Source organism: Rattus norvegicus, chromosome 16 (genome assembly GCF_036323735.1).
Source record: "Rattus norvegicus strain BN/NHsdMcwi chromosome 16, GRCr8, whole genome shotgun sequence".
Taxonomy (NCBI): Eukaryota; Metazoa; Chordata; class Mammalia; order Rodentia; family Muridae; genus Rattus; species Rattus norvegicus.
In genome coordinates, this window is record NC_086034.1 from 80,220,174 (window position 1) to 80,247,282 (window position 27,109).

The window sequence follows — 27,109 nt, forward strand, 5'->3', positions numbered from 1 at the left end:
CAAAAGTTGCAGATTGAGAAGTAGGGTAACTGTAGTAAAGAGCCCCCCCAGTGTCTCTGAGCAACTCTAACTGAGACACAGTTATATGGCTTAGCAATCTGGATACATTTTTTTAATCTGCAAAAGTAAGGATACTGTTTGGACTCCAGCATGAGGAGCTCTGTATTGAAATGAATTTTATCTTTGAAATATATATATATATACATATATATGTACATATATATGTCTATATACATGTATATACATAAATGATGTGAATGTATATAAATGCATATTGCATATATATGTATATTGTCCAAAAACCCTGTACTTGAAAGCTAAGGAGGCGTCTTTGTTTAACAGCTTCAATTTCTTGAGTGGGTTGACAGTTTGTACTCTAAGTTGTAATACTCCTAATTGTTTGTCTCGAGATGTATGACATTTTTCTTTGTTTTCCAGCAACTCAGCATATCAGTACTAGAAAGTCTTAAGGAGGTAGTTGAATGATCATTAATAATTAATTTTTATTCATAATTATCCTTCCTAAAAAGGGATAATGGTTTATATTTATTGGTACGTCACCTTAAATCATTAAAAATAACAGTAAGTGTTCAATATGTGAAATTTGATTTCCTACAAATTCTTACACTTCTGTTATTGGGAGAAAAATGAATTAAATACTCCATGGTCCAAGTTACAGGTCAGAGTTATATCATTCAGGGAAATTATTAATCTCATGGTCTCATTTGACCAGCAAGTTTCAGTTGCTTGAAGGAAGACTCATGTTAAAGTTTCCTTAGTGTGATATTTTCAGTATTGTTTTGGTATTGTGGTAAATTCTATTTGAGTCCCTAATATTCCTGGAAAGTTTAGATACTAAACTTAGATGCAGTCAGTGCTTAGCTCCTCAAAGCTGACCTGCACAACACTGCTTTAGTTTGTTCCTGCTTCATAGCTGTTATTAAGTCTGTGGAAATAAGGTTTGGATTCTCCACAGATGGCTTGGCCATATGAATATGCCAGGCTGCCAAGCCATGATAAGCAATGAAAGTTTATAGTTTTCTTTGTGTGTTTTCATCAGTCCTTGCTAATGACATGAAAGATTTTTCTATGACAATTCAAGACCCAAATGTAAAACTCCGCGCTCACGGAGATCTCTGGAATTTGAACTCCAATATCCGGTCTATCACAGCATCTTTAGGACAGGTGTTAAAAATAATAAAGTCAAAGCGGTCACCGCCAGGCCTGTTCTGGTCCAGCCATCTGAGACAGACTGTTTGAATTCCTCTTTGTAGAAGAACAGAGCCCTGAGTGGCAACTTAGTGTGCTCAGAAAACATAACATTATTGTGCCTTTGCAGTGCGGGACGCACATTGATGACGGACAGGGCAGTGTTGTTAAATGAGGCTCGGCAACCTTTTACTGTTGTGGAGATGGGCAAATGAACTGAGCCAGTTCCCTGGCTCCCTTCTCTTCCTAGCAATGTTCTGAGCCCAGTACGGGAATGGTGGCCCAGCTTCAGAGACATATTTGGCTCAGTTACAGAGTGAGTCAGAGTCAGGCGATGCGGAGATAGTCCCTAAGAGCCAGAAGAGTCACTTGGAAACCGAGTTAGCTCTTGGAGGATGAGATGGGTCTGTTTAAGAAATTATCTCCGTGCCCAGAATGGTGCCATTACTGCACCGAGGGGATCTGGGTGCCTCGGCTTTATATAAATATAATTGCAGGCTGGATTCACTGGAAGTAAAGCAGAGTTAAACACTATCTGGAAGCTGTTCTGGCTTTCCCAAATCGTCATGGCATCACTGAGTTTGTGAAGTAGCAGCTTGCTCAGCGTTGGTCCCTCAGGGGTTGGTGTGAATAAAAAAAGTACAGTGTGTTTTTTAGGAAAACTATTTAAATATCATGTGCTGTGAAAGTCCCTCTTTCCTAAAGGGAGCATTCCTCATCAGCATGTCTACTTCATGATGTCTATAATATGTTAAAACAGAGGATTGTAAAAATAGTGCAAATTGCCTAATGAGAGATTGTTTCATTACTGAAGGTTGTACTGTATTACTATATCACTTGTCTCTCTTAACCTGCCACCTACCTGCCTATTATACATCTATCCACCACTTGTCATTTATTATCTATTGATCATCTATGTATCTGTCATCTAGTTACCTGAATCACCTTTATTATATTTAATGCATGTAATATACATTATTTGTTTATCATTTATCCCCTACATAACATCTAGCCATCATCCATCTATCTGTCTGCTATTAAGGAAACATATAGTTCACAATATTTTTCTCTCAGAAGGTAATGACTTTCTTTATAACCTCATGCTTTACAGATAGAAATTAGATATGTTAAAACATTCACAATGTGCTTCTAGCAAACAGAATATTGTAATGCATATATATTTCCATCACCTTATCCACTTGAAGTTTTTATTAAATGTGACACAGTTGGAGAGGTGTGAAAGCTGACATGACTCTGCATGGTTTTTCCCTAGGTTCCAGACAGAAGTCAATTATGATACTCTGGAAGTCCGGGATGGGCCAACCAGCTCATCCCCACTGATTGGGGAGTACCATGGCACCCAGGCTCCACAGTTCCTCATCAGCACAGGGAACTACATGTACCTGCTGTTTACCACTGACAGCAGCCGCGCTAGTGTTGGCTTCCTCATCCACTATGAGAGTAAGTGAACTGTGGCACCCAGGGCAGGGTACTGTACCACAGGTGACAAGGGTGAACGTGCTTGCCTTCAAATGTGAAGACAAATAGGATGATTCCAAGGACAATCCTACTGTCAATCAGTCTCAACTTATCTCCTACAGAATGTTCTGGAAGGTGGGAGATTGCCTTAGGTTCCCTATTAGATATCGATTGCCTGTTACAAGGAAAAATGATATAATCATTAAATGATGAATTGTAGTCTGTTAGTACACACTGTATAATATATTCTATTATAGTGTTATTTTATTATTATGGTGTGTGTGTGTGTGTGTGTGTGTGTGTGTGTGTGTGTGTGTGTGTGTGTGTAAGAACAGATTCAGATTGGTTGGAAGTAATGAAGGGCATTTTCCTGAAGCAGTTTCATGAGTGTTGAGTGGTGTCCGTTGCCAGGGTGCTGTTCAGAACACTGTGGTCTGTGAGCTCATGTGAGGGTGGTGAACATTAGATCAGAGGTGGCAAGGAATTAAACCCCAGCTGTGCCTAGTGAATGCCAAGTAATTGCTGTGAACAGTTAACTGTCAGTAGGCTGTGGTGGATCCAGTGGGCTCAGCAGACCAGGCTGTTTTCTTGTCAGCCTGGTTTTGTGATTCAGCGTCTGAAGCTATGAAGGTGATGCTATCCTGGATCATGTTATAGCCATATTTATATAAATGTATTTTGGGTATTTACCAGAGGGCTTCCTCATAGGAGTGGGATTTTAACAAGTGTCAACTAAAACCCAGACCCAAACAAAGCTGCCATAGCCCCCACTGAAAGTCCTTCACAGGGAAACAGAGTGAGGAGGGAGGCTGGCAGGTTCTAGCTGCAGCCCCAACAGAGTAATGGCTGTGTGGGGCAGGATATTTAAGGGTATTATTATTATTTTGAGCCTTTTATCAAAAATAAATTTCTTAAATTTTAGTGATAGCTATATATGACACATATATACCATTCTATAAATGCACAAATGGGGTATTTGCATCCTCTTTAATCTATTCCTGCACCCTCTCCTTTTCTGCCATAGACTCTGCTAACCTCTGCCCAGACCTCTACTACACAGCCATAGCAGTGTTTTGAATGCATTTCCCTGTGTTTTACATATATGAACATTTGGACACGTATGGTTTGGAATATTTTTCATAAAAATGATGGTTATAAGTTCTAACTTTGGTACCCTAAAGATTGCCAATTAATTTAAACATAGTTGTGCTATATACGTAAATGCATATATATGTGTGTGCATGTACATATAGTTTCATTCATACATGCATTCATGCATACATCCGTACATACATTCATACATTCAAACATACATGCTAACCCATCTGAGAAGATGGCTCAGTGGTTAAGAGAACTTCCTGCTTTTACAAAGGACTAGAGTTCAGTTCCTAACTCTACCTCTGACTGTTCACAGCTGTCAGTAACTGGAGCTACAGAGTGTCTGATATACCTCAATTTCAAACTCTGTGTATCCCATAGGTATGGCAAATATACACATATATTTATACATACACACACACACACACACACACACACATATATATATATATATATAAATCAAATAAAATTTAAGAGTTAAGACATTTGTTTTCTTGTATCCTTTTGTGTTTGATTATACCTTCTTGGAGGAAAGGTGTACATGTAGACCCCTTAGTTACCCAAATCTGTGATTGACAACTGACACAAAGCAAGACTTACATCAAAACACTTGGGAATCTTAACGATGCATTGATGACTACAGAACAGTCACCTGCCAAGTCACATGCTATGCTGTCACCTCTTCACAAAGGCCACATGCTGAAAAGAAGTATCTTTGCATCATATTTAGGTCAAATATTGGCCCTTGTATGTTTCAGCTGAGAAACGGAACAGAATTAATATCCATCATTCCTCTCCAAAACTATCTACTGATCTGTCCTTTGCTTGTGATGTGGGGTTGAGGCCAGGGTGGGTGGGGTACAGTGATAGTGTAGAGTGGATGCTGCTGTGAATGCACATCAAGCCCCATCAGCACCAACATCAGTTCATTCTTGCAGGTCTGGCCCTATTGCTCTCTGTGCCATCCAGTGTGTGCTTTCCGACCTCCTGGTTTTGTGAGAATTCCTGGACCAGCCCTGCTTTAGGCCACTTGAAGATAAAATACATGACTGTAATTCTACCAAATCACAAACATGCACATGCATGCACAAGCACATGGGCACACATATACTCATGTAAACACATGCACACACATGGACGCATATGCCCATGTGCATGTGCACATACACATACACATGCACACCCAAATTAGAAACACAATGTATTCATATTTCTGAACTCACATCTGTACTACTGCTTATTGTGATATAAAAATAAACAGCATGAGCTAATTTGTCTTTCGGTATCCAGTATGGTTTTCTAGGTCTTGGTAGACATATTTCAGATGAATGATTAACACGAAATTATGTTTTGCTATTGTTTAACAGTCCTTGTATATTTGAAGCAAATTTTGCATGTAATAGGGTTTCATTATAAATCATGAATTTCACTGTAAACATTCCTCATAAAACAAATACCCTCATGCTGTAGGAAGCCATCATTCCTTCGCCATTTCTGCATCAGCAACATGGGAGAATCTTGTTCAAAAATGTTTTCATCGAAAATGGAGAAAATGGATGAGCTTGTGGTGGGGGAAGAGTTGGAAAACAGAGAGTGGAGAGGACAGGGGGAGGACGTGCAGAGGGAAGAGAAGAGAGGGTGTGGAAAGGAGAGAGAAAATTGAGGAAATGAAGGAAAAGGAAGGTATGTAAGGGAGGGGAGGAAGGGAAAGGAAGAAAAGAAAGGAGAAGAGTGGAGAGAAGAGAAAAGAAGAGAAGGGAGAGGAGGAGAGGAGAGGAGAGGAGAGGAGAGGAGAGGAGAGGAGAGGAGAGGAGAGGAGAGGAGAGGAGAGGAGAGGAGAGGAGAGGAGAGGAGAGGAAAGATTTTTTTCTTTTGGACCTCTATAAGTTCACAAATTTCCCAGACTGCCCTGAGCTTATTCATTTGCTTACTTGCTAACTCTAAGAGCTCTCTCAGAATGAAAACACTCCATCCATCCAGTGAAAGGGAAAGCACACGGGGTGAACCCAACAGAGAGGAGAGTATGGTGGGCATACTCCATCAGAGAATATGGAAGACTCGGGAGGTTCTCCATGAGGTAGAGTCTACAGGCACGGTTGAAGGAATCACTGAAGGGATGGTCAAGCTCCTTTTCCACTTGTGTGCCTTTGGGCTGGACAGAGTTGAAACATAGACTAAGAGGCCACAGGGGTAGGCAGAATGGGCCTGATGCTAGAAAATTACTGTGGATAACAAAATAGTCCTGATGAAATGCCCAGGGTATGAGACCAGGATGGTCTTAGCCTGCAGGTAACTCCCACTGTGAGTGAAACACCCACAGAAGATAGCATGGATGATTATGACTTGCAGGAAATATCCACCAAGGGTGCTGACAAGCCTTGGGAAGGGCCTAGTACTCAGTGTCCTTCAGCAGCTCATCTCTGTGGCCTGCCAGTTCTATCATGTTTGAGTCGAAGTCTTCTGTACTAGCTACTAGCGGGGACACATTATTAGTGTTTAAACCGTTACCCTGGGTTATATGAATTGCTAGTTTAGTCACATGATGGAAAACCTATCTTTGCTAGTCACCTAGCTCCACTAAAGTCCAACGGGTCAGCCCTAGGACCCAGGAGGTCCATGTTGGAGCCATGCCAGTCTGAATGCCAGAACATTTTATGATCTCAGTCCATGTCTGAACTGACTGCCTACGGGGAAAACTGTAATGGAGTTTTCGCTTCTCTAACTACACAAACATTGTGTCGACTTTCCCTTCCCTGATTCTCATGTTCTCGAATAGATTATTCTAGAAAAGACAAACACAAAGCAGGACGGAAAGCCTCACGGCGAGGTGACCTACTTCCTTTTATGTACCAGCTTATCTAGCGGCGTAAGCCAATGGCAGATGGCATGGAAATTTTAAGACTGCAGGTTTTAGACTTATATTCTACAGTTAAAACTGTATGATACAGTTTTAGAAAGCCCACCCTCGTGTTGTTTTAACTGTGTTTCGGATGTGTGCTTACCTGTATGTGTCCGGGTATAGGAGCACTGCAGTGAAGCTGCCAAAACCTAACTGGGATGCAAACTTTAAACAAGGAGAGAGGAGAAGGAATAAGGGCTAGCTCAGTGTTCTTTTTGATTTTGCAAAGGTAAAATTCAAAGACTTCGATGAACTCTTCAAGGTTGTGCCATTCCTCTATGACCTGGAAAGGAACACATGACTGTCTTTAATTTGAAAACCAAGGTCAAGCATTTGGAGCCAGTGCTTTTCACATGAATGACTATTGGGTATTAAGCGATCAATTCAGTAATGAAGAGTTCACTTAGATAATCCCCTGGGACTGTGCATATCTGGGAATATATTGTAGCTTATGTCATAGCACCTTTTTTTTTTCAATTATCCAGAAAAGCCTTTCAGTGTTGTGTTCTCTCTGCAATTGCAGGTGTGACTCTTGAATCTGACTCCTGTCTGGACCCGGGCATCCCTGTAAATGGTCATCGGCATGGCAGTAACTTTGGTATCAGATCTACAGTGACCTTCAGCTGTGACCCTGGGTACACGCTCAGTGATGACGATCCCCTCATCTGTGAGAAGAACCATCAGTGGAACCACGCCTTGCCCAGCTGTGATGGTAGGTGAAGCCCAGGCAGGCAGAGCTAAGCTAGTGGATCACGAAGACATGTAGAGGCAAGAGGACATGGAAACATGTGGGCCACTGTGCAACACACCTGGCATGATCCAAAGTGATCAGAGAATGCGTTCCCTTTAGAAACTGTACTCTTAAAGCACAGTACACTTGAAGGCTTCTCACCAGAATTCTTCTATTAACTGGCATAAGTCTTTGTTAACATTGAAAAATCATGGTCTGCTATGTAACATTACTAACAAACATTGAGATTGAGATGGAGAGAAGTCATTTATACACATGTGCTTTTATAAAAGTGGTTATTTATAGAAAGCCTGAAAAACTCTGTGCTCTATTTAAACATTCCAGATGGCCAAGCCTCATTCTCTTCTGACTCTAGTGACCCAGGTCCACATATAGAGTTTCCACAAATCTAACATATGTTGTCCCACTGACCTCTGACCTTTTTCAGAATACTTCTGCTGGGCCTGTAGCTTCACCCCCACCCTACCACCCAGAAAATCTTTCAATCTACCTATGTGCCATTTATTTTTCCTTCTGCTCTTATTCACTCCTGAAAATACATTACTGTATATCACTGCTTCTCTCACTTTTACTGTAAAAGTTAGGTAAATCCTTTATTTGTGACCACTTGGATTTCTTTACTTATGAATAAGCCCCATTGTAACATTATTTCCTTAGAAAAGCATATAGGTACATGGAAAAGAAATACTTAAATGTGAATTATATACACATGTAACCTCAACTTGCCTTCCTGTCCCCAAACTGTAGGTACTCCTTTGAAAATGTTATATGTGTAATAAGCGCTGTGGTTCTCTCAAAATGATAGGTACAAATAGCAGGCTTTGGGAAGGTTGCTTTCAGGACTGTCAAGGACCGGTAATCCTTGACTTTTCACCAGACTCCTGGCTTAACCAGTGCATGGTCCATACAGATAAGAAGTGTCACACTCAGGCTAGGTCACAGTCTTTGCAGGCACATACACAGAAGCAGTGGGGATTCTGGACTCTGGATAGAACTGCGGAGAGGGCTACTTACACACATGTGAGGATGGGCAACGGGGCATGATGACCGTCTTCAGGAAGACCACTTCCATTGTTCACTATGGGCAGAAAGCATCTGCAACAGTGTTCTTTGATGCTATACATTGTCAAATACCCCTAAGGTCACTCTATTTTGTTGCTTGTTTTGTTGAGACAGGATCTTATTGTGTAGTCCATCCAACTCCAGTCCTGCAACCTTCCTGCCTCAGCCTCCAGACTACTGGGCCATGTTGTTTGGGATGCAAACTTTTTCACTGTGACTATGAGGAATTGAACTGGGAAATCGTGGGACTGTGTGGTGACTGATGTATCCTTGCTTACCAGTAGACATTCAGTACATTGTCACCACATGGTCAAGGCCCTTGGGTGGATATTAAAATACTGCATTCAAGTGAAAGGCTGTGCTTGACCCATTTGAAGTTGACATTCTGAGGTGCATTCTTATCAACAATCACCAGTACTACGTGTTCTGTGTAAATAAGTGTATAGACAGGAAATGACTTAGAAATGTAGGGGGCTCAGCTCTACTAGAATGGCCATATGATCAGTAATTGGCTAAGATGTTACAAGAGGCCAGTTATAAATGGCATTTTCTAGAGACAATAAAGCTGCATTAAACTTAGCCATTTTGTCTTTTGTCTTCCAAGTCAAATTTATGCAAATTTGAAATCTGATTCATCCAAGGGGATCCCTAATGTGATTTGATATGCTACATTGTAGCACCTTTCTTTCCAGGACTAAAAAGCCTACAATGAAAGGTTATTAATAAATCTTCACATTTCAAGAGAGTTTGGAGTTCAGAATGAGAGTTTTATTTAGTCACGGTTGTTTATCCTGAGCTCTGAAAATCTCCTTGCCCTTTCTAATCTCACACAATCTCTTAAATCTCTCAGGTTTTTATTGCAATAAACCATACATCAATAGGAAATATAAACCTCTAAAAATTCATAGTTCTCAGCAAGGGAACATATATTAGAATTAATTATAATACTTTTATCTCACCTAAAAACAGATAAACCTTTCCTTTCTCTTTTCCAAGTACTACATTTGTTCCTCTTTGATGCCATGGTTAGCACACTACAATTTTAAAGGACTAAATTGAGCATTGGAGGCACTGTCTTCCTTCTATTTGGTAAAGGACAAATGCACACATCATCTTAGAGATGTCGTTATTGAATATTTTTTACAAACTGTTTATTCTTTCTGCAAACCTTTATTGCAAAAACAATTATGTTCATTGCCTCCTAACAGTTAACATAGCATAACATTCTACATAGTTTTACATTCACACACAGGAGCAAGTGAAGAAAGAAAAATGACTAGGAATGTGGAATGAAAAAATAATTAATATGACTTACAATGTGCAGTCCTGAGAGGCCTGGGAGGCATCTTTCAAAGTCTATCTTCCTGAAGAGACTTGATTCTGGAGAAATAGTTTGATTTGAGGAAAAAAAATAAAACAGAGAACAGGAGAATGTGGGACTGGGGTGAGTACTGGTTGCTGACAGTGGAGGAATGAAACACAGGTCGAGGTGTTAAACACTAGCATCTGGGAATGGTCAGAACACAGAGTAATTAACTCAGCATCCCACAGCCAAAGTCCTTCATATTTGGTAGTGGAAACAATTGTGGATGTGTCTTAGGAGGTCTTGCCTTCTAAATGTGGGCCACCCTAATTTAACATTGCCTTAAAATGCAGGGCATCTGTTCAATATTTCTTTTTAGAATATGAGTCTAATATAAATAAATAAGTAAATAAGGAGACATAGTCAGTGACTTCTGTTTACCCTAGAAAGGCCATGAGTCATCCTGCAGTGGAGAGAAACTGAGGTACAGCTCTGTTTATTTAGTATCATACTCATAACATCACACACACACACACACACACACACACACACAAATACACACACACACAAACACATACACACACATACATACATACCCACACACATATATCTACAAATTACTGAAAAGGAGAAAAGTAAGAAAGAAACGAAGCACATAATTTGTGTTTCATGTAGACTTTTTTGAAAGAAGATATGAGTACAAGATCTCAGAGTTCAGTTAGATCAAAAGACCAAAATATACCAGCTAAAAGCATGAAGAGCAGGGCAAGTTCTGTGGCTTGGTGGTAGAGCACAGGTCTAGCACCTAGAGGCCTTCTGTAGCATCACACACAAGGCAAGCTGAGCTGGGCTTCGGCAGAAGTATCACATATAAGGCGTGACATTGAAGGTATAGGACAGAACAAAGACACAAAGCATGCTCCTGGAGTAGACGGAGGGAAATAACTCAAGGAAGAGGCTGTGTGGATTTGAGGCTCTTCAGCTCCTGTGGGTACTACGGGCTAACTAACATGGCAAGAGCATAATTTATAGCATGTCATTCTTCCCTCTCCTGTATGCTTGTCTCATATAGAAGGATTCTAGCCTGAAGTATAGGCCCCACAGGTCAACTCCTACCATCTCCAGTGAAGGTAAATACTTAGTCTTAAACTTGTTAAGTCCCATGTCTTGAATCCAAGAAATGAAAATTGAAACTACAGTCTTCAATGTAATTTTAGACAGCTCTAACATCACGATCTCAGAGAAGACTTGGGTGGAGAAAGGAGGTGATGATTACAGCAAAGAATAACAGCAACATGCCTGGGGTGGAGGTGGTCTGTGAGTTTTGCTGGAAGATGTGCATTACCCTCATGCTGGGACAAACAGAACAAAGAAAGGACATCAGACCACATACCACTGAGCAATGCAGGAAGGATGAGCCCCACCTTAATCCTACCAACATGGCCTCACTTATGGGCACCCACCTTGAGTTAGGGACATTGGCCTGCCTTCTTTTTTCCATCTCAAGAGCATATTGTAGACGAAACGTCTGGGCTGCTTTTGAGATCTGAAGGCTACTTGATATGGACTTGCAGAATAATTCTCACTTAGTTATCGATATTTGGTTTTGGCTTTTCCTACTAGATTATAATTCCTAGATGTCAATGACTTCTTTGACTGTTTATTTTGTATGCTCAGGAGCATGAAGAGTGTTAGTAAGACAGGGGTTAAGCTCTCAGTAATGATTTTCCAGGGAGCCTGAGAACTAACCAGAGGCCAGTACCAACTGATCATTGGTGGGACCTTACCTCAATACACCTGGGGAAAATGCCAACTTGCCCAACTCACCTTGCCCCCGTGCCCTTTTTTTTATTTTCTACATATTTCAGTCATCTTTCCAAGGGGCTTTTTGATAAAACTTGTCTGTGTCCTGGATGGTGGGTAGATATTAGAAATACAAATGTCAAACTCACAGAGTAGCAAGCCTCGAGGAAATTAGAAGTAAGTTTTTACTGTAGCTTTTATAAGTATCCTGAAAGGCTCTAGAGTGCATGAAGAAATAGGTTCATGTAATTCAAATTCTATGTGGTTAAATTGGTGGCTCTGCTGAGGGAAGAGAGACATGGCCATCTATGAGTCGTCAAATCCTGTAGGGATCCTGCAGGGAAAGTCTAAGTTTTATCTTATTCTCTTCTCTCTTTAGAATTAGCTGAGAATTTCATTCCATTCTATGTATATAAAATTCCCTTTTCTTTAAGCCTGTGGGCTTTGTGCAGGTATTTTTATTTAGAACATTGATAGTGGGAGGCTCAGAAAGTCCCGTGTATTCATCAGGGGATCAAGATTGACAGATGTCCACCTGACCTTAAAATTTCTCCCTGTGTGGTCCAATTGGAAATACCCTGTGGTTCATTAGCACTCTTGGCCTTCTTAGCAGGAGGCAAAGTCACTGAACAGCACCAGGGAGGCCGAGGCCTGCAGACCTCTGGTGATTACTGGCTCACTGGCTGAGGGAGTCACTACACTCTAGGCCCAGTAAAGAACTGCATCTCTATTCCCTAAGCAATGTCACTGAAGCATGACCTCTGACTTCCACATGAATACCCATTTCCATACACAAATTAGCCCGCACATAATGAACTGTGGATTTTGTGATTATTCAATGTAGTCGAATGTGAACTCCTTTTTAATGCCTTAAAGAGAATAGGTATGCTTTAGAGTGCCTAGTTCCAGAAACACTGAATATACAGCATCTCAGAGTTACATAAAATACTATTTCTTATAGCTAAGTCCTTCATTAAACTTGAGAATTCATTGTGCTGATTTATGCCTGTCCCATAATAAATAAAAATTAACTGTTTACATCTTCTCCAATCAGAACCTAAGGCCTTTGTTTCCTCAGAGTCCTGCATACTCTGCTCTCATCTCTACTGTGCTTCCACAGCCTGGGGCTGTTTTCCATTATCTGTTCAAATCCATGGTACTGGCTATCCACCACTGTGCTGTCCTGTTTCTTGGTCAGTGTTTCCCACAGGAAACACTGCTTTCCATCTCCAGCCCTTTGCATGGGTGCTCAATAGTATCACACTTCAGAGTTCCAAAGCTAACTCCCATTTTCCTTTGTTCACATATCTGAGTCCCCTTCCTGTGTCATCCTTAGGCTTCTAGATTGGAATTTCCCTACTGCTGTGCCAGTCCTGTGAGAAGAAAGTTACGATAGCTCTACAGTCTGTATTTGTCTGCCCCCCCCCCCATCTCCAGCTGCCCATAACATCTGGCCATCTGCCTGCTCTTTCTCCCTGCTCCTTACAGAGCAGCCTTGTGATCTGGTTAAGTGCAACATAACCTATGTGCTCAACAGGCAGGGATCTAATGAGTCTCTTTATCGATCTCTGAAAAATACGAGCCTTCTACAATGACTTATGAAGCATTAGGGACCCCTTTGAACAGTAGAGTGCTCCAAAGACATTCTCACCTTCCCTTGGTGCCATGCAGGTCTCTTCTGCAGACAAGCCTATACTAGTTGATGGTCCCTTTTCCTTTCTCCATTCTTGCCACTTCAGGTCTGATGTGGTGCCTTGCAGCTCATGCTCTCTGGGGGTCCTTTCTCCTAGCTGCTCTGACAACCCATGTCAGTGCCTTGGACTCAGCTCCCTTCCCCTGTGCTTGGTTCCATGCACAGGTATCTGTTTTCTTCGAAGATCTGTCATCGGAGTTGGAACGGTGATGGTCCTTGCGTTGCTGTGTGGCATCATTCCGTTACAGTTTTGTCTCATTTGCCATAAGGTTATCTCCCTTGGTTCCAAGGACAGTGTCTACCTGCAGGTTCTCAAAAATTCCTTGTTAGCCAAGTTGACTTCAAATTTATGGTTAACGTTCTAGCTTTCATCGTGAAGTATAGAGCCAATGGAACAATAAGTTGGGAAAATCTAATGAGAACCTATTAAAATACTGTAGAAACGATCTTCAAGTGTTTATGTTGGATTGGTTTTTCATGTGACCATTCTTCTTAAGTATGCATTGTGGTGTGTTACACCCCCTTCAAATATTGATCAGAGAGCAGGAGGAAGTAAAACGTGTGTTTCGTAAGTTATTCAGCAATCATGCAAATGTTAATTGTGAAAGTGTTTTCATAAAACAATTTTTAATTAGCATACTGAGAAGAAGTTGTTCTAGAAATAAGTTAGGGAATGATGGTTCATTCTAGTTCAAAGGAGATGTTTCAAACTAGATGACCTATCTAGTTTGATAAAGGAAATATAAGCTCAAGTTCAGGCTATGCACATCTGCCAGACAACACAGATACCCCTCAAAGAACAGGGTGGAGAGCCATACAGACTTAGTGTTAAGCTTTGTTATACAGTGCAAGTAGCCCTCCCTTGTGACTCACCTCTTTCTCCAGCACACAGGAAACCTGGGACATTTGCAGACACAGGGTGGGAACACAGAGTAGTATGAACTGCTGAGTGTCACAATGTCTCAATATAGTAAGTGGGTGTATTACCCAGGGCTGTACAGAAACAGAATCAGAATGAGGTCTATACACACACACACACACACACACACACACACACACACACACACTCACACGCACATGCATACACACACATACAGAGAAGGGAAAGGGAGGGTGGGAAGGAGGGAGGGAGGGAGGGAGAGAGAGAGAGAGAGAGAGAGAGAGAGGAATTTATTATGAAAAATGTTCATGTAGTAATGAGACCATAAGATGTCCATTTACAATTTAGTAATTACAAACATCTGAAAATAAGATGTCAGTTCTCATCATAGGGCAATATAAAAGACCAAAGGCCAGAAGCTTCATAGGGATGATTAAGCTAGCAGGTGGAGGAGCTGTTGTTTGAACTATAACACAGGAGTGACAGTTCCCAAAGTCTCCTCTTGGGATAAACTGCAGGCTTTTTCTCTCTGTGCCTGGCTCATTTCCACCTATCCCATTCCCCAGGTACACCCTGGCCATTGCATGTAACAGCACCACCCTATTCTCTTCATGCCAAATGACTCCTAGGATGTGCAGATAGCATGTTGTCTTTGTCTATACATCTATCCATTGTTTCTTGTATGCTGGCGATCAGGAGGGTTTCTACAGTCAGTGTTCCGAATTGGGAGGACCTCCTTGATGCAGATTTCCTTCCCAAGCCTAGACGACTGGGTCAGGTGGACGTCATTCAGCTCTTTTTTGGGGGCACCTTCATATTGCTTTCCAGGTGAACTGAACTAGTTTATTTTCCTAGCACTGGGTCGTGGTTTTATTTCTGTTTGCTGGGATAAATATCTCGACAGAAAGCTATTGATGAGAGAATGGGAATACTTCAGGTGACAGCAGTGACAGTACAGGGCCAGGAATTTGAAGCAAGTGGTCAAATGCATAGTCTAGAGGAGAGAGTTGAAAGCACAAATGGTTACTACCCAGTAGCTTGCTCTACTCTATTAGACAAACTAAGAATAGTTTCAGAGAAGGCAGTCCTCTGATACATGTGTAGCTGCAGCCATGGACCCATCCATGTATATTCTTTGGTTGGTGATTTAGTCCCTGGGAGCTCTGAGCAGTCGAGTTAGTTGATGTTGTTGTTCCTATGGGGTTGCAATCCCCTTCAGATCCTTCAGTCCTTCCTCTAACTCTTCCATTGGGGTCCCAGGGCTCAGTCTGATGACTGGCTGTGAGTATCTGCATCTGTCTCAATCATATAGTCAGATGCTGGCAGAGTCAGGGGGAGGGGGTGGCTAGAGGGGTGAAGTGGGAATGGGTAGGTGGGTGGCAGAGCACTCTCTTAGAGGCAAAAGGGAGAGGGAATGGAATCTGGGGATTTGCAGAGGGGAGACCAGGAAGGGGTACAACCTTAGAAATGTAAATAAATAAAATAACCAATAAATAAAAAATAAGAATAATTGCTTAGACATATCCATGATCTGAATGATCTCCATTGGGACTCTCTTCCTGTTTGATTTTAGAGTATATCAAGTTGACAAAAACTATCCATCACACATCGTGTGAGAGATAATTTACACTGAAATTCAAAGAGGTTACTCTCATAGAAGTACACACAGGACACAACAGGGCCAAAAGCGGCTGAACGTGCACTATGGTAGAGAAAGAGTTATTCTGTACTACTGTGGTACAGGGTGACTGTAACTGGCATGAATCAATTGAATGCTTCAAAAAAAAAAAAAACAAAATAGAACAAAAAACAAAACAAAACAAAAACCAAAACAAAACAAAAAACAGCATGGGGTATTTTAATTGTTCTCAGAACAAAGAAGCAATGAATGTGTTTGGAGATAGTAATTCCACTGACTTCAACTTTATCATTAAGCATTACACTCAGGAACCTATGTGCCACAATTGTCTATCAGGTATAGAAGCTCCGTATCTGTCTACAAGTGTGTGTCTACTTACATGTGAGTATGGATGTAGGTGCATGGGTGTGTGTTGCAGTCTGAAAAGAAAGCTGAAAGAGGAAAGAAGTTATTTCTCTCATCAAAAATTATGTCTTTTACACAATTATATGCGTATATGTAATGTACTTTTATTTTTAAATGTTTTTGCACTTATACATGTATTTAATCAAATCCTTATCTCCATTTTAGTCTGTCCAATTCGTTCTCTATCCTCTTTCCACTCTTCCCTCTCAAACTTCATGTGCTTCATTTTTAAAGTACAGCAAATCCACTTAGTGCTCCTATCTGTGCATGGTTGTGGGCCATTCATTGGAGCATGGGTGGCCTCTCAGGGAATGCATCCTAGAAGAGAATTGATCATCTTTCTACAGTACTCACCACTTACCAATACCTCCTGATCTAGGGCGGAACTTCATAATCCCCTTCCCATACAAATTAGGATATAAGCAGGCTGATCTTGTCCTGGTCACATCCACTCAATCCAGCTGCTGTGCCTTCATGTGTGCCGTGTTATTTATAAATCTGTCAAAAATCCCCAAAGCTCCTGTTGTATTGCTATCAACTAGTACTTTCCTGCTCAAAGTCCTATAAATAACTTTATGGTTCTTAAATATTTGAGTTAGTTTGACTATGACATATTGTATTGCAAGAATTTTGAATTCACTGCAGGACTGCTAAGAAGTCCCACCCTGGGGATAGGAATGGCAGCTTAAACATATCCCCAGTTCTCCAGATGTATTGACACAGTTTGGCATTCTCTGTCCTACTCTCCATTGAGTTAAGTCTTGGGGCTGTGCTGTGATAGAGACAGCTGCTCATGAACTGGCATCTCATAACTGCAAGCAAAACAATGCCTAAGTTTCAAAGTTATCCTCTGTTGGTGCTTATGCAAATTCACTGTCCATCTAGAAGCACTCCATCCTATCAATCACTGTGGACTGCTCATGTTTTCTGTTATTTCAGCCCTGTGTGGAGGCTACATCCATGGAAAGAGTGGGACTGTTCTTTCACCAGGATTTCCAGACTTTTATCCAAACTCTCTGAACTGTACATGGACCATTGAAGTCTCTCATGGCAAGGGTAAGACCAAGGGTAGGGTCTTAGCACAAACAATGCACAACGGAGAGCAGGGCTAGAGAAAAAAGTAAGGATGGGGAGCACAGGCTAGAGGAAGCAGTGAGAAAAGGCCAGGAGAATGCATACATTTTCATGGTTTTCAAGCTCTTAACTTTTATATTTTGATAAGAATAAATGCATACAACATCTTGGTCTTATTGAGAGTTAAACAGAAGTCATTTTTGTTATTGTTCTGAATTCAGTAACCTGGCTGTATATGTGCATATAAACTTGGAAATTAGATGTAATGATAAGGAAATGAGCTTTAATTAAGTAAAATGTGACTATTGATTCAATATAAGAAGAGCGGACTTTTTTTTTAATTTCTATAATATGTCTGAGAACCACCTGTGCTTCTGTTCTGAGTCTCTAAGGTATTGTCCTTATAATTGTCAGATCTTCACTTAATCCAATGGTGTTGGATTCTCTCATCCTTAGATAGATAGATAGATTCTCTCATCCTTACGCAGATGGTAAATGCAAAAGAAGCAAACTAGCATTCTGTGCAGGAAATATACATTATCAATGCTGGGCTTAGTAAGGTACCCTGGGTATGTTCTTATATCTATAACTATATGTTATTTTTAAAGAACCTTTAAAAAACTTTGGTCAGTAGACTTTGCCTTTCAACATATATTGAAACTCCACTTGGTGTTTTATTGACCTAGATGTTACGATGACCTGCCTGTTACAGCACCCTTATGGATGTGTTTTACATTCTTCCATGAGTATACATTTAAACATGGAGAAGTAACTCAGCAGTTAACAGCATAAGAGCACATCCTTGCAGAGGACCTGAGTTCAAATCCAAGCACGCACATCAGTCAGCTCACAACCACCTATGACTCCAATTCCAGAAAGGTCAGACACCTCTGACCTCTGACCTCTGATCTCTGAGGGTACACACACTCACAGTCACACAGAGACTCCTGAATGCACATATAAATCAAAATAGTAAATCTCTAAGGGAGGAATGAATGACGGAAGGAAGGAAGGAAGGAAGGTATGGTCTTGAAGTAAATTAAATAAGCAGACTATTGGTAAAAGAGATTTTTAATTAAAAAATGTAAATCATTAAAGGAATCCACTTACATATCAGTTTATTTGCTTCAGCAAAGAAACTCTGAGATAGTGCATTATGAGTGATTTCTATGAAGAATGAAGACATCATAAGGTTTACAAAGCTATAAAGAGAATTTGCCCTCTGCAGTGTATGCTCACATATGATATCTCCATACTGATACTTCTATAAGTGGGGCATGGAAATGGAGAGGTTTTCTGTGTTTTGTCGCTGGGATGAACACTCTCCCGAGTCTGGTGACCATTCATGAATACAGTCAAGCATTGACATAATTATTGCACTTATCAAACCGTACCTGCAGCTACAGATTGCTTTGTGGTTTTGCCTATATAGATAACTACACTAACACCCATATCACCACAGAGAGACATCTCTACACACCTGTGATGATATCTATGTTGTTTCCATTCTTGTCCTCATGAACCTCAGTATCATGCCTATGCTGATATTTAGTTAGTTTCTTTATCTCCACCTAGATCCGTGATTGTATCAGTAGCTACATACAGCCCCTCTGTACCAACAACCATATCCATGTCTGCACCAAAGACCAGGGCAGCGACTGATTAGACAACTATTTGAGCATTTGTTTTTGTTTGACTCTTCTTCTTGAATGTAGAACAGCCCTATCTAATTTCTCTCTGAAAGTTCAAAGTTAGAATCATACAAGATAATTTTAATATTTAACAATTTAAGGTATTTTGATCCAAACCTTTGATGTCTATAATTATGCCTAGAAGAGATTCCTTTCAGCTGCAGTTAAATCGACTATCCCCGCCCTCATCTCTCAGGAGTGCAGATGAATTTCCACACCTTTCACCTTGAAAGTTCCCATGACTATTTGCTGATCACAGAGGATGGGAGTTTCTCAGAGCCGGTAGCCAGGCTCACTGGGTCGGTCCTGCCTCATACCATTAAGGCTGGCTTGTTTGGAAACTTCACTGCGCAACTCAGGTTCATCTCTGATTTCTCCATCTCCTATGAAGGCTTCAACATTACGTTTGCAGGTAAATTTATTCTTTGTCTTCTTTGTGGTTTCTCTCTTTGGCCATACTCTCTCTGTCTCTTTGTCTCTCCCTCTCTGTCTCTATACCTCTCTCTGTCTCTCTGTCTCTCTGTCTCTCTGTCTCTCCGTCTCTCCGCCTCTCTGCCTCTCTCTCTCTCTCTCTCTCTCTCTCTCTCTCTCTCTCTCTCTCTCTCTCCCTTCCTCTTTCCCTCCTCTCTACTTCACTTCCCCTCTATGTCTTGTGTCTCTGTTTCTGTGTCTCTGTGTATGTCTCTGTCTCTGTGTGTGTCTCTGTCCCTCTGTCTCTGTCTCTCTGTCTCTGTCTCTGTCTCTGTCTCTCTCTCTGTGTGTGTGTGTGTGTGTGTGTGTGTGTGTGTGTGTGTGTGTGTGTTTGTGCCGCCCTCTCTGTCCTCAGCAAAATTTTGATCCATAGGGAATAAAGGCTGAGCTTATGATGCTGTCTGGCAAGTAAATTCTCTTCCTTGGAAATTGGTAAACAAAACTCTAAAACTCTTGGTAAAGATTTCTTGATAAAGATTTCTTGCTCGCTTCTCCTCAACCATTCTAGCAGCTCTGAGCACACCCTACTCGTTGGGATAAATGTACAGGGGGCAGCTAACATTGACTCTTGCCTCTCCAGTGGAGACTCACACACAAAGGAAAACAGTTCCTTTATCAGAATTATACATGGTGACAATATCCTAACACAGTCAAGAAATTTTGGGTTTTTTTTTAAAACTGGTTTTTTCTTTAGCTGTAGTAGATAGTGATATGTGTGTAGGCTTCCTGGAGCATTTGACACTTTTTATACAGGTGTGACTGCATATTTGTGTTGCTTTTACATAAGTAATCTTGGCACATGATAAAAATGCGGGTCCAAATGAAGAAGATAAATCTGATGTTTTAAACAAGGCCCCAAGAGCACTCTTCTTCCATTGTCTACACACCCATTGACAAGGAATGAACTCCCACCATTAATGGGAGTGAACAATTACACTTCCTTGTGCTGCCTGCCTGGATGTCCTGACCAAGACCCAGTTTCATTCATTATGGTTCATAAGTAATTCAGTTTTGTAATACAGTCTCCAATGGCTTTAGTTGCCTGTGATTTCCTCTGTGAATGAGATCTCAAATCTAAATGCCAGTAAAGCTATCAGAGGCATATAATAATTGTTATAATATTTGATGATTTATCTATATCCTACGTGTAGCAGCCTCCTGCCATCTCCCACCAGCAGCTCTATGTCCCATTTGTCACCTGGCAGAGGCTTTATCACTTGCAGCATGAAGTTGTGTTATCTAACATGGAATCCCTCTCAAAAACAAAAACAAAAATAACAACAACAAATTCCTGGTTTTTTTTCTAATTCCAAAGGGCTTTGATTATTTTAATTTGACTCTGTTGATTTTCTTGCCATGTCTCCTCATAAAAGAGCTTTCAGGACTGGCTCAAACGCATGCTTTCTTGGAATTTTACTGTAGTCATAGTAATGATGAAATTGGCCACATTATCAATCAAAGACTTCAGGCTCCTCATGCTAGTGACTGAGTCTCTCCTCTGTAGTTTCCTTAGATGATCCGTTAGGGTCATTATGAGAATTTCTTTCCCCTCTATGTTCTTGCATCCTGATCTATAATGAGTAAAATGGAGTACTCTAGAGGAGATGTACGTGAGGCCCATGGCTATCTCCCATGTGCGTTACACAGGGGACTATGCACTTTCTATTCATCTGTCCCCATCTGCTTTTAAGTTCTACTGCTCCCTGCACACAGTCAGGTCTTTGGATTTCTGCCTCAGTCCATCTGTGCTGCTGTAACAGAACATCTCAGACTCTGAGGAAGAAGAGAAACTCCATTGTCACAGGTCTGGTTGCTGAATGGTCACGGAGCTGCATTCTGGTATCTGGCATTGCTTCTGAGCTACATCATCACATGGGAGAAGAGAAGTGAGGCTGCTGCCTTGCCTCCTTCTTCCACAGCTTCCCAATTAACCCTTTCGGGAGAGTAATGCTCAACATCCATGCATCACATAACATTGAGCCAGTCATTCAGAGCAAAGCAACTACAAACTCCAGAAGTTAAACCTCAACCCAACTGTTCCTTTTAGAGCCCATTTTAGCCATCATGAGTATCATGGCACAGAAAATACTGGTTTTGGTCTTTGGAGCTCTTGTGGGAAGTCTATTAGGCATGGAGTTCTGCAGCTCTAAAGGTAACATCATGGCCATCATACCTGAAGAGATCTTTTTGTGCTCTCTCAGCTCATGGTGCTGGGCAAAGCTGCAGGGAGGTGACTTGAGGGAGAAGTAGAGATGAGCACATTCTTGGTGGGAGGAGCTCCCTGCAGCCATCTGAACCACAATGCATTTGTGTGGGGGGAGGTCTCACCGCCTCTCACCTCTCAGAACTCCATACTCAGTGGTACTGTCATAATGACAACTGAATTCCCACAGGACCTCTGAAAGACATAGAAGCACCCACAAAATGTGTATTTTTTAAAAATTTTCCATCTTTATTAATTTGGGTATTTCTTATTTACATTTCAAATGTTATTCCCTTTCCCGGTTTCCAGACCAAAATCCCCCTAACCCTTTCCCTTCCCCTTCTATATGGGTGCTCCCCTCCCCATCCTACACCATTACCACCCTCCCCCCAAGAATCCCATTCATTGGGGGTCCAGCCTTGGCAGGACCAAGGGCTTCCCCTTCCACTGGTGCCCTTACTAGGCTATTCATTGCTACCTATGTATTTTAATGCTGTTTACTGATTTTCCTCTGCCACTCACATCTAGAGGGGATGATGACGCTTTCCACTGTTGAGCTGTTAGTCATAGGCATGGAGAAGAGCTCACTCAGTGCTTCATTTCACTTTAACCATTCAGCAAATATTGCAGAGCAACTTCACTGTAACCTTCCTGAGATATGGCCCTGTATAAGGAGGTGAGCTGCTTCTGTGGAAGCCGATTCCCTCACTCCATACATGGCAGGCCCTGGAGCACACAGGTTCCTGCTGATATGAAAAGCAAACAGACCAAAATAAGGAAGATAATATTCCAAATGAAAACCTTCCATTTGAAAGGAAGATACACTATCCAGAGCAATAGATTTCTTTTATGCTGTAAGAATTGTAAATGATGGGGCTTGGTGGCTCTACTGGTAAGATGCCTTCTTGATGCTTTAGCTCGCTTTAAATGGCTCTACCGGTAAGAACACATTTTGCTCTTGCACCTGACCTGGGTTCAGTCCTTAACACCAATCTCTTCTGACTTTCATAGGCACCAGGCCCATATAGAGTACACATGCATACACACAAGTCAAACATTCATACATATAAAAGAAAATGAGTGCACACACATCCTAGAAGAAAACCTATGGAGAATGCACACTGCCAGTGTTCATCATAAAATGGTCAATATATAGCAACTCAATTCAGAATCCATGGCTATGTGCCATCGGTCTTCCAGGGAATTTTTGTAACGATTACTCCTCAGTAAAGCATCCATTGTCTCTGTTCTGCCTAGTTTTTGTTGTCAGCTTGACAAAGCATAGAGCCACCTGGGAAAGGGGAATCTTAACTGAGGACTTGATTGGAATATAGTGGCCTGTGGGCATGTCCTGGCTGCTAGTTGATGTGGGAAAGCACCTCCTAAGGTGGGATCATCCTTAGGCAAATGGTCCTGGCTGTATAAGAAAACAGACTAAGCAAGCCAGAGAGCGAATCAGTGAACAGCATTCCTACATTTGAGTTCCTACCCGGACTGTCCTCTGTGAAGCATTGTTACCAGGAAGTACGAGCCAAACAAACGTTTTCCTGCCGTAAGTTGCTTTTAGTCAGTGTCTTATCGCAGCAACAGAAAGGGAAACAGAGCAGTTCCTTATACCATTTCCCATCTCCAGACTCCAGGGACATTCACCTGGCCTGTGACCTGGCACTGACATGACTGTCTGGGACATGGAAGGAAGGTTTCAGATGGAGCAAACAGTAAGAGACTAGAGAATAGGTGTCTGCTCTCCCTCATTGTGCTCCTGACTTAGACCGTCTTAGCACCTCCAGAGACAAACGGGAGGACCAATGGCAAACCATCACCAACCTGCACACAGTTTGATTCCAATCAGCAGCAGAAGGCATGAAGCTGACACAGGAGATCCTCCAGGATGCGATCCTTCTGAAGACATAGTCTCCATGGGCAGCCAGATATCAGACGATGACGCTTTGCTTAGAACTTACTTAGTGCTTGCTTTCGGAGTGACTTATAGAAATTTCTAGTTGACAAAATATATTCTGTTGTGTATCAATAAAACCTGCTTCATACATTGAGAATAGCTGTGCTGCATACATACCTGTTTGCAGGTGATGAGCCATGATGAGCTAAAGGTTAACATTAGGCTTGGCCCTGCGCTGCCTTCCGCCCTGTGCCTTCATGAAAAGTACATTTAAGGAGAATGCAGAACTGCCTTCAGCAGTTTTAAAGTCAAGGAAATTGACTGCATTCTCTCAACATGACAGAGAGAAATGGTTCATCCCATTTTACCTTATTACACATATATGTTTGCACTGTAAACTACTGAGACTTATGCTAGAATCCATGGGACAAAAGCAGAATTCATATGACAAAAAAAGAGTGAAAGGGAAGACGGAAAGAGAGGGCGAGGGGTGAAAGGGAACTGTGTTTCAGTGTTCTATCTTTCCTTGTTTGTGTCAAATATTTTTGCTTGCTTCCCAGGCCCAATACCCTCACCCTGTCTCTTTTGTTTCCAGAATATGACCTAGAACCCTGTGATGACCCTGGAGTCCCTGCCTACAGTCGCAGAATTGGGTTCCAGTTCGGTGTGGGTGACACCCTGGCTTTCACCTGCTTCCAGGGATACCGCTTAGAAGGTGCAACCAAGCTTACCTGCCTGGGTGGGGGACGCCGAGTGTGGAGTGCACCTCTGCCAAGGTGTGTGGGTAGGTGGCCACACGCTTTCATTTCATTCATCCATGGGCAGTGGGTCAGGAAACAGAGAGAGGACTGGGCAGGAATGGCAGAGACTGGAACTGGAATAGACTGGACTAAGGGGAGCTACCTCACATTTGGAGCCTGACTTATATCATGTACGAACTGTGTATCTGTCAGCTAGAAGGTTGGAAGCTAGAAAAGGGAACCCAGTGACTCTGTAAAGGAAAAAAATAGTTTATGTTAAAAAAAAGAAAGAAAAAGAAAAATGGGGAAAAGGAAAATGCTAGAAGACATGCTATAGAAACACAAGTTCTACCATTGCTGAGAGCAACACTCTCTGTGATGACACTGGCAGTTCAGAGGAGTGGCTTTGTTGTCCCTGGGAGCCCTTCATTGCGGGTTTGTAGTGTGATCTAGCAAAGAAGCACCAGTAGTATTTGGGCTCAGAGTTAGCTGTGAGGAGGAGACAGCTTTTCTGCCATGAGGTGTAGCACAGTTCAGTTAACTTGCAAGGAGTTTCTGAGGACATAGATCTATCAGTGCAGAAGTTCAGAACAGTGGTACCATTCTCCTGTTGGGCATTGTGCTAGTCGGAGGGACTGGGGGACCAGAGCCACCATTACCACCTTTGTTTTAACATAAGACTTCTGTGAATCCTGAAGGCCTGGTCTGTTATTCCTGAGACAGAGACTGACAGCTGTCACTCAATCACAACACTCAGCAAATCAGCAGAGGTCTGCTCATGACCAGACATCCTAAAATGGAAACCATGTGAGAGACTGGCCATGTTTTCCCTAAGACTACTCTGTTTACAGAAGTGTATGAAAGGGTCATTCCAAAGTCCATGGCCACAAAACAGAGGCAGGCCTAGGATCCCTAAGAGAGACAGGTCATGAACCAGAAGCAGGCTTGGGATCCCTGAGAAAGACTAAATAACAAGAAATTCACAGAAGGTTAGCAGGATATGCCTATATTTCTCCACAGCTCTGAGTTTCTTTTATTCTAGGCATGACTTAGTACTTGTTTGGAGTCCAAAAGTCAATGCTGGCCTTTGCCTCCTCATGAGTCTCAGAGGATCAATACTCAACTGTAGACGAAATTAAATCATCATCAAAAGTGTTTTTCTTCCTCCTCTTTCTCTTCTTCCCTGCATTCTCATGCTGTGTTGAAAACACAAAGACTATCTAGACACTTCCAAAGTTCCAAAGACTATCTAGACACTGCTCTGTTTATGTTCTGAGAATTTCTCAGACTTCCCTAGGATGGAATCTCCATGTTTAAACACTTTCACAATTACAGTTTGAGTTTTCTGGGGAAACCCACTTAAATGAAATCAAGCAGTTGGTCCAGAGATTGTGACATTCACTTCTTATGCTGTTTTACTTGAATTCATCATTACAACTCTGGTTTTCTTGGTAAACATGATTTTGCACTGTTGTCTTACATGAGAAACAATTTACTGAGTTTTGCCTGGAGGGTACTGTGAGCTTTGCCTGTCTTGATTTATTTACTTGGTGTTGTGTCTAGACAGTAAGCATGGTATTACCAGCTCTATCTCAGAGTTACAACCTAAACAGAATCTTGTCAGGAAATCTCATAGCTTGTAGATTGCCAAGCAGCAGATGCCTTTGGCTTTTACCCACCTACATCTCTAGGGAGAGCCCACACAGGGCTTACATTGGCCTCCTCTCTATTCAGCCTTTTGTACTTCGCCAGCTGCTGACTGTATTTCTTTCCAGCACAACAGGTTGCAAGACACCTGTGTTAAAGAGTCATAAGCTGCACTGAATCCAACAGACCTAAGGCAGACCTTGCACCACCTTGGTGTCTGCAGTTGCCCACACTCCTAGACTTCTGGTTCCTATGACTTTGCCAACTATGCAACTTATAACCAGCTCTGACTCTGGGAGCTTTGCTGTTCCTACACTGAGGATCCTGGGTCCCGACTGACCCCTCAAGACTATGGAAAGAAATCATCTACTCTGGGATACTCACGTACTTCTTCATAGAAACCTAAGTCAATTCTGATCTCACTCAAAAGGAACCTTCTCTACTATATTAAAATTATGATTATTATCATTATCATCATTACTATTATTATTTTACATACTCACTTTACATCCTGCTCACTGTCCATGTTCCAATCATCTCCTCCTGCAATCTTTACCCCCCTCCCCTCCCCCCTTCTCCTAGTGGCTGGGCCCCCACCTGGTTATCTCCCCCACATATCCTGGCACATCAAGTCATCTCCATGAGGCTAGGTGCATCCACTCCCACTAAGGCCAGACAAGGCAACCCAACTAAAAGGAAATATCCCATGAACAGACAACAGCTTTTGGAATAACCCCCACTCCAGTTGACGAACCTTCTTTTAATGATGGCCATGACAGACTCACCCTATCTTGGACTGCTCTCACCCAATATGTCTTTGCCTGAGCCAACAAAGTGTTTGAGCTCAATACTTCAGTATTCTGTCTGCACCCTTACCTGTCTTTATGTATCCCAATGGGGGTGGCTTGGACCACCCAGACAAGTTGTTTTCTCCTGTTTACCAAACACATGCACACACACACACACACACACACACACACACACACACACACACACAAAGTACTTTCAGATCTTCTGTGGTTCCTGCCTCATGGAACTTGCTTGGCTTCATTATCACCCTTTAGACATATATTTCTTTTGCTGGAACTCTAAGAGCTAACTCTTCATCAGATAGATCTAACAGACTTCTTTAAACCCTTCCCTGTTCTGAAATCTTTGATCA

General features: G+C 41.8%; 1 protein-coding gene across 2 annotated transcripts in view; it reads left to right on the plus strand.

Moving 5' to 3' along the window:
• The window catches only part of Csmd1 (CUB and Sushi multiple domains 1), a 1,600,162-nt gene that overhangs the window by 1,299,625 nt on the left and 273,428 nt on the right, over positions 1 to 27,109 (plus strand). For both annotated transcript variants that reach the window (XM_039094737.2, NM_001037327.2), the window contains exons 17-21: positions 2,483 to 2,670; positions 7,209 to 7,397; positions 17,161 to 17,277; positions 19,183 to 19,398; positions 24,156 to 24,344. In XM_039094737.2, the coding sequence (XP_038950665.1) occupies positions 2,483 to 2,670; positions 7,209 to 7,397; positions 17,161 to 17,277; positions 19,183 to 19,398; positions 24,156 to 24,344 (899 nt within the window). The remainder of the gene's footprint in view (positions 1 to 2,482; positions 2,671 to 7,208; positions 7,398 to 17,160; positions 17,278 to 19,182; positions 19,399 to 24,155; positions 24,345 to 27,109) is intronic.